Genomic DNA, 8,689 nt, shown 5'->3' on the forward strand with positions numbered 1-8,689 from the left:
GGCTGGCTAAAATAAACCTTTAGGGAAAAACTTTTTTTTTTTTTAAATAAAAAAATAGATCATCTGTTTCACAATGAGGGCTGCACAGAACAGATATTTTTACTTATTTAATATGTACTGGAAGATTTAAGTGGTAGATAGTAAATGCGTTTTTATGAAGCAGAAAAATGTCTTAAGAAACTAGAAGTTGACTTTGCAGAACATAAAACCAGGCATTCAAATATTATGCATTAGTGTGGCTATACTGGGAAATATGCAGACTAGGCGTGCTCATTTCTGAAGATATTTTTCCACTGGCTATTTGTAAGAAGCGGCTGATGACAATGTCTTTGGCCTTGGTGGTCTCCATATTCCTCTCCCGTGATATCTTCATGCTGATTTGATCTACGTTAGTCATGATGAGCTCCGAGGCCAGGATCTGAGTGGGGGATGCCCTGTTGGCGACGCTATCCATGATGTACTGCTTATACAGTTCCACCAGCTTCTGTTCAAGGTAGTCATTCAGGGCTGAGTCAGAGAGGGGCTGCTGGTGGGGCACCAAGCTTGCCAGCCGCCAGCATGAGGAGTAGCCCTGGGCGGGCTTGCGGATGGTGTCGCTGGAGGGGGGGACCCTCACGGACTCCATGGGGGGAGGAATCTCTGAGGACTCCAAGAAGGGGCCTATGCCGCTGTCGCAGGTAAAGCCTGTCGTGACTGAGCTAATTGGCACCACGCAGTCTCCGGCTATGTGCAAATCATTGTAGTTCTTGCAAATGCTTTTGCAGGAAGATGGAACCAGGTATGTGTCTTTTCTTGTCATTCCTTCGCAGGCATTCAGAGCTGGAGATGGCTGGTCCGCAGGCACAGGGTGCTGTGTGGGCTGCAAGGGATTATCCTTCTGCTTTCTGCTGTGCTTGCTGCCTCTAGAGCAGACTGAGGAGAGGCACTTGCCCGCAGATCTGCACCTCTGAAGGAGGCTTTTTCCTTGTGCGTCGTCCACGGAAGAAAAACTAATGGACCTCATTTCATACACTACTTCCTCAGTTGAACTCTTGCTGTAGAGCTCAGGGTTCAGGTCTTCACAAAGGTAGGCGATTCCATAAAGGTAACCTTCTGACAGCATCCTTCACTGAAGGAAAGGAACCACTGGCAGACAGAAAAAACGACAAGAACAAACTGTTACTTCATTGCAAACTCACTGAGTGCTGATTAAGCTCACAAGGCTTGTTGCTAGCTGCAGAGAGATGTTTCCAATGTGGACATGAACAGGAGTGTCTCTGTCTTTCTAAAGGACTTGAGTCAATGAGCAAAGCGATCAGCTAGTTTCTCTGTTGTGCTGCGAACTCAATCACATCAAAAAATATCCTGCATAATACAGTAATGTGTGGCATGTCCAATACATCCAGCAAGTGAATTGGGAAGAGAGGAACAAGAAGTGGTTTCTTGCGGTAATAGTTGCTGTAATAGCTTACACTTAGATATGTATGGTTTGGCCCTTGACTTCAGTAAGAACCTGAGGGGTTTCCCCCTTTTTCTCGTAGGTTTTGAAGCAACTTTTTTTGTGTGTGGTTTGTCAGCTGCTTCAGAACTATGTTGATTTGAGATTCATATTGAGAGTATCACTCCTTCTGTTCCAGACTAATGAATGACTGTAGGTCTTGTTCCTTTTTTATTAAAAAAACTCAGATCATAAAATAGCATTTTGCACTTCTGCGTGCTGAACAGGATAGAATTAATTGTCTCTAAATTTTAGACATGAAAATGTCAGTGACACCAGCAAGGCTTTCTGGAGGCATGATTCATCTGGCTTGTTTTACACGCCTAAATTGAAACAAGATGAATTGTGCCCTAGAACCGCTTATCACTGTTCAGTTACTATAAAAGGATCTTAAACTGACTACCCTAGATGTAGAAATCTGCAGTGTACTTTTTAAGAGACATATTCCAGTGCAACACATAGGAAAGTGCACATTTCAGAAGTACTCCAGCTCCTTCACTGTTGGATTAGTCATGAGTACTACCAGCTCTGACATCAGTTTCCATTGCATTTCTACAAAGGCACAATCAGGTTCCAGCAGTCACTCTCTCCGCTCTCTGAGCAGGCACCTCAGTCTCAAATCTGCGTAGACACGTTAGCAATGAAAGACAGGACTTGTTAGCAAGGACACACATGCATCTGTCCAATGTTTTACAGCTCTGCTACCACATAATTGTTCTTAAATCCACTCCTGTGTCTTTATATTTAACAGATGTCAAGGAGATAATCAATGGGAAAGATGTCTGAAAGAAATTGTGTGGTCCAGCAAAGAGAAAGTAAACCTTAAGTAAAACTGAATTAAAATAAATTTTGTTTTTATCTCTCTATAATACAAAACATCTTGTGTGACAGAGGAACAAACAACTTGTCTTTGTTTTAATAGCACACGTTTCTTCATTTACTATTTAATCCAATTATATAATTTTAATCCTTAACAGATACTGTCTCTGCAGATAAGAACATATGTCTCAGTCACTTGACAGTTTGCCTGTCTATTTCCAAACACCCACTGTGACAGAGCAGCAGAATGGGAACATCTTCCCATAAACTGTGAATGGGGAGGTGGCATCTCTCTGGCACACACTGCACAACCCCATGCTGCTGTTCCCTGCTCGATTTATCTTTTCCAAGAGTGAAAGAACTCTTATTTCTTAGTAAAGTATTTCAGGTGTCACAGTTGCTAGTGAAAAATGCTGCACTAATAATAAATGTTGGCTAAATCTTGTCTAAGCATTGATATAGACTTTACGCAGATGTTAAGAAGTAGACAGCATGATAAAAGACTTTCCTTGGTGGGGCAGAATAAAATAATTTTCACACTAGTGATAAAATTTTCACACTGGTGAGAAAATAAACTTCCTTCAGAAGGAAATATTCATGGAAATTCAGTGTGTCTATACACGTGCGTTGGTTGCCCTGGATCCTCTCTGCTGCTGCTAGTTGTGTGAGATTTCCCACAGGCAGGTAATATTTAATGAAAACATTGACACAAAAGGGAAAAAAAAGCAGACCAAACAAAACAAACAACAACAACACAAAAACACACAACAAACAAACTACAAACAAACATGTTTGGGGCTTGGCTTTCCTTGCAGTATGCTCTTGTTGTTTTGCTTCAGGTTTTAGCTGTGATTAAGGTGCCACCACAGAAATCTTAGCCAAATGCTAGAGTGACTCGGGTTATCAACTCATGCTCCTTTCTCTTGTTTCTGTTCCACCCCTTTTGCAGTGCAAAGGCTGTTCCCTTCCCCCAGTCATCCATGGCCCTGGTGGCTTTATTGCAAAGCCACCACTAACTTTGGCTAGCTTGAATCTGGGATTGTTACACACTTATTCCTATGCTTGTTTTTAGTGTGGATTCTGAGAAATGAGTGTAAATATAACGTATGGTCCTTTCACTGCTTGACCAATGTACGCAAAGCCAGTTGTCTTCAGGTAGCATGTGACACTTCTGTCTTTCCTACTACCCAGATGTTATGTTGTTTCTGTCATAAGGTGATACATTAGGGAAATGAAACCACTGGTTTCATTTCTTTGCACTGCATTCTGCAATACTTATTTTAGGAGTTTTAGAGCACACTGTCCAAGGCAGGAGTGGAAAGAAAAGAAAAGAACTGACAAATCCAAAAAGACCAGGCTCCCGTCATGCTTGGGAGTTTGTGGAATGAGTTCCAGGCTTACCCTCCAAACTGGGCAAGGGCTGTTGCACTAATCTGACTATTCCCAGCTCTGCAAGGAAATATGATTGAAGTTTTGATAGGCAGTGTCGAGAGCCTGAATGCAAAAGACACATGCATATATTTCTGGTCCTAGTACTATTATGTATTATATACCGCTGACAAGTTGTTATTACATCACTACCAATGGCTGGTCACACAATCAGGTCACCTGTAATTCTTGCATATTACATCTGATAAAGATGACAGTTTTCATTAATTCTACTTCCTCATGTCTCTTCTCTTAATCCCCCTTCCATGCCACAGAGGCACATACACACCAGGATTCCAAGTGCACAGAGATTATATCTAATGTCTTTTTTTGGGTCTCATGCTCCTTAAATTCAAATTTCAGTTCTCTCTTCCTGAAAATAAATGCATGACTTTGTTGCACAAGGAAAAAAACGTCCTTTTTACAATTCTGATCTGGTGCATTTTGCACACAAGGCGGACAAAGAGATTTTTCCTTGTGTGGCTACTCTCCTGGGAATGGGAACTGACTCCATTCTACCTAAGCCTAGTGGAGACAAAGAGAGAAGACTGTCTGGTTTCAATGTCGTTTCTGTCTGATATAGTCTTTATCACTGTCAGATTATCTTAAAAACTCACATGCCCTGCCTGGGGTTTTTATTCAGTTCTTCAGCAGAAGAAAAGCCTAAAGGCAGGATGAATGTTTAAAGCCATGTGGAGAATCCAGTGGTATTGCCAGTATTTTCTGAGTGGCAGCAAATGTGCTGGGTTATAAAGCTTGGAGATGGTGCCAATGTTTGCATAAAGACCTCACATTATAGTCTGGGAGCAGGCAAATGGAATGGGAGTTTTTGGCTCAGGATAAACAAAACACAAAGAGATATGATAAATCGTGTCCTACATAAAAACCTGAGCAAGATGAAAAGTTGTTAGGGGCAATGGAAAGAACGTGGTGCCAACTGGGATCACAGCTCAGTGGGGACAGGGACATTCTTTTGCATTGCAAAAGGATGGGATGGAAACTCATTGAAGAGACAAGCTTGTTTTGAGTATGTCTGGCTTTCAGATCCCCAAGTAAGGCCCTCGGTGGAACTAAAGTTGTGCAGCTGGTAGCTGGAGTTCAAGTTTTATCACAGGGTATACCTTAAGTTCTAGCTGACTTACTAGATGGGACCGCAGATGACAGTCTCCCTGTCTTGAGGGAACTCAAACACTGCAGATCCATCTGTAGCATTTTTTCACCATTTTAAGAGACACTTTTCCAGGCTGTGGAGATACAGACAGATCCCTTCAGTGAGGTTTGGGATCTACCTCAGGCTGCAGGACATGCATGCAAGAGTTCACCTGGCAAGTGGGATAGGCTGGAGAGCAAGCCTGCATATGTTGTAGGACCCTTACCTCACCTTCCAGTGTGGGGCTAGTGTGAAACAGGGCCCAGGAAGCTTCAGTGCTGCCAGCACAGGGAAATCAGGAGAGTGAAGAAGGCAGTACAGTGAGCTGTGGTTAGGGATGAGTTTAGCCTTTCCTTAATGCCTGAAAGCCACAGATCTTTTGTATCTGAACCTCAGTTGACAAGGGTTTTCTCCAGTGCCCAGGGCTGGCTTGGGTAAAGGTAGTGCTGATGACACTAAACTGCATGATGAGGTGAACATGTCAGAAGGGAAATTCATCTTCCAGGGAGACCTGGACAGGCTGGAAGAGTGGGCCAGCAATAACAGTAGGAAGTTTAACAAAGACAAGTGCAAGGCCCTGTACCTGGGCCAAACAAGCCCAGTACAAGCTGGGATCTGATGTGGCTGGGGAGCAGCCTTGCTGAAAAGGACCTGGGGGTTCTGGTGGACAACAAGTTGAACATGGCTCAACAGTGCACCACTGCAGCAATGAAGGTAAATTGATCACTGGGCTGGATCTGCAGGGACACCACTAGTAGAGATAGAGATGTGAACATCTCACTCTACTCAGCATATGTCAGGCCACACCTGGAGTGTCCGATTCTGGCCCTCACAATTCAAGAAATATGTGGACAGACTGGAGAGGGTCCAATGGAGGGACACAAAGACAATCAAAGGGCTGGAGGACCCGCCCTATGAGGAAAGATTGAAGGAGTTAGGACTCTCCTCTCTGGAAAAAAAGAAGGCCGGGTGAGGAAGTATCTCATCACAGTATTCCAGTACCTATAGGGCAGCTACAAAGAGGACAGAGGCTTTCCCTTCACAATGAGCCACATGAAGAAGACAAGGGGCAGTGGGTACAAGTTGCATTGGGAGAGGTTTCATCTCAATGTAAAAAATAAATTTTTTACAGTGAGAACAATCAGTGACTGGAACAACCTCCCCAGGGACGTGGTGGAGTCCCCATTGCTGGAGGTTTTCAAGATACAGTTGCACAGGGTACTAGATAATCTCATCTAGGCTTCCTTTCTCACTAAAGATTGGACCAGATGATCTTTCAAGGTCACTTCCAACCCGGGCTGTTCTGTGGCTCTAGGATTCTACAACATTGGCTGGTATTTCAGGTAGGAGATGGCCCACTTTACCCATGGCAGAAGAGCTAACAGGTGCTTTTGCATGTGCACCTGCACACTACCTGCACCCTGTGTAACTTACTCTCTGTGCTGCTGCTGCTGCTGCTGCTCTGGAAGATCTGGGACCTATGAGACTGTGCCCTGAGGCTCTTTCAGCAGTGTTTCTTTCCAGCTCTTTCATCACGAGCCCCTCCCCACAGCTCCCTTCACTCTGATCTTTTGGTCTTTCTGCAGAAGAAAACATCACCTTCTTTATTCACACGTCAACAGTTCAAGAGATGCAGGAAAGCTGGGACCACCCCTCCCATGGGGGAATATGGGCTGTCTTGGGGGAAATGAGTAGGTTTGAGAGGATATTAATCCTGTATTTCAAGAGTATGAGGGAATCTCCTTGAAGGACAGGTTGAAGGAAGCAAATGAGGAGACATCTTCCCCAAGAACACATTATGTCTGGTGTACAGTTGTTCTTGTTATACAAGTGTCAAGCCATTTTCAATCATGCTAAATGGATGGCAGTAAGCTTCAGGAGCAGCTGATTTCTTTCATCTGGGAAAACATAAATTCTTACTGTATGTTTGAGTGCTGTTGTATCTTTAAGTGGAGCCTGAGGGGACAGGCTTCCATAAAAACACAATGAAAACCGTATGTGGGTAAATATAGCTTCTTGAGCTCTCAAACAATTTCCCATCCAAGTCTGTTTTATCAGTTCAACTTCCCTGAAACTTCTTACAGAGCAAGACTGGTTTATCATTTTCCACAGTTTTCTTAATCACCTATACCCATACAAAGTTGGTTTAGGACATGGTCAATCTGGTTTGATAGCGTTTTACATCTCATACCCCACGGCTGTAAGCAGCAACATGAAATATGTGTCAGGAAAGCATCGAGCTCCACATTCAGAAGAATTACTTGACTACATTATATTTCTACATTTATTTCATGTCTTTCTGGGGTGGAAATAATTTCATGTTTCTGAATTTCTGTGTTTATTTTAATGAGTTGTTCGTTGCTGTCATGACTGAACTACTTGGACTGAAATATTTGGTATCTAAGCAGCTGAAGTAAAAAGGAAATAAATTCATGTGCACTCACAGAAGAGAAAATACTTTCTAGAAGTGAAGAGAATAAATAGTAAAGCAAGAGAGACAGAAAAGGCTGAAGGGGTTTCCCAGGAGAAGCAAGGGAAATGGTGCACTAATGAGCATTGAAACATTAGTCACATCTGCTGTAGAGTATAAAAAAGAGGGGGGAGGGTGCATATTCTGTGTGTATACCCATGTGAAGCTGTGAATTTGCAGTGAACCAGGAAATTCGCTGTGAATCAGGAAAATACAATGATAAAGTTTATTCCTCTATACTTTTTAGAATCATCTTGTTTTCAAAAAAGTCTCAGCTTTTATTCTATGAACATTTTTTTTAATATGATGCTCATGTTTATCTATTATGGTGCCCATTTTTACTTCTAATCTACAAATAGAGTTCTCCGCTGACAAGACATCACTTGGACAGTACACTAACATTTGCAGAAAGATTAGTAAAAATACCATAATTATGCTAAAAGCAACACACCTGACAAGGTTCCCTTTAAAACTATTATGTAAAACATTTTTAGTATTATTTTACGATAGACTTTAGAAATATCAGAGGATCATTTTTTATATATATATATTTTGAAGTTGCATTGCAGAACAATCACAGGCAGCCACAGCTGTAAAGATGGCACTTTTGAAGTGTTCTCATCACTTCTTGGGGCAGCAGAAACTGCATGCGGAGTTGAGACTCTGCAAACACGCACATGCTTTCCAAATAAGAAAAGTACATTCTTCTTTTTATCAGCTACCAACTGTGGTCCCACACGAACAGAACTGAGCCACTTTGATAAGCAAGAGCAACCTTTTCATACATTTATATAATGCATAGGCTATAACTAGTTCTTACCTCCAAAGATCCAGCAGCTGACCAGGTACAGAAAATCAGTTGTCTTCTAACCAGTTTAAAGCTTCCTGTGACTCTGTCCTACCCCAAAATGCAACGTTCTGTTTTTATTTCTTTTTTAAATACACTTCTAAGATGACATGTGCTTTATTTCTAGTCCTCTATAGCACAGAAGTATAGAAAGGAAGTCCCTTAGGAGATGAGGGGGTTTTATAACTGACTGAACTTGCTTCCTCTTTTATGTTTAAATGAAACTTCATTGTGAAACTGCGTACTGTTAAAATAGCTGATTGCAACACACTCAGTCCAGGCAGATGGACCTCTCCCTATTAACTGTTATACAAAAAAATAACTTGGTGAACTGGACAGCTAGAACAATCTTAGTGAAACTGTTCAGTTGTTGACAACTTACAGCGTACCCCATTTCAACCATTATCTATCACTCTCCTTTTAACTGACACAGCAAGACACCTGGATATGTCGAGACTGTCGTGCCAAACAGGTAGGAAAAGCGAGATGCCAAAGCAG

The 8,689-nt window shown here is 42.2% G+C and overlaps 1 protein-coding gene across 1 annotated transcript; it reads right to left on the reverse strand.

The window, feature by feature from the left end:
- Nucleotides 1-49: 49 nt before the first annotated feature.
- TASL (TLR adaptor interacting with endolysosomal SLC15A4) lies at nucleotides 50-8,329 on the reverse strand. The gene is made up of 2 exons (XM_082061445.1): nucleotides 8,165-8,329; nucleotides 50-1,125 (listed from the first exon to the last, which is right to left on the reverse strand). Exon 2 carries the CDS (start codon nucleotides 1,100-1,102, stop codon nucleotides 224-226), a length of 879 nt encoding a protein of 292 aa, XP_081917571.1. The 5' UTR covers nucleotides 1,103-1,125; nucleotides 8,165-8,329; the 3' UTR covers nucleotides 50-223.
- Nucleotides 8,330-8,689: the final 360 nt, after the last annotated feature.

The sequence above is a fragment of the Streptopelia decaocto genome, assembly GCF_964273445.1.
Source record: "Streptopelia decaocto genome assembly, chromosome: 1".
NCBI lineage: Eukaryota > Metazoa > Chordata > Aves > Columbiformes > Columbidae > Streptopelia > Streptopelia decaocto.

Coding starts and splice junctions, on each gene's coding strand:
- TASL (XM_082061445.1), bottom strand. CDS start 1,102: ATGCTGTCAGAAGGTTACCTTTATGGAATCGCCTACCTTTGTGAAGAC.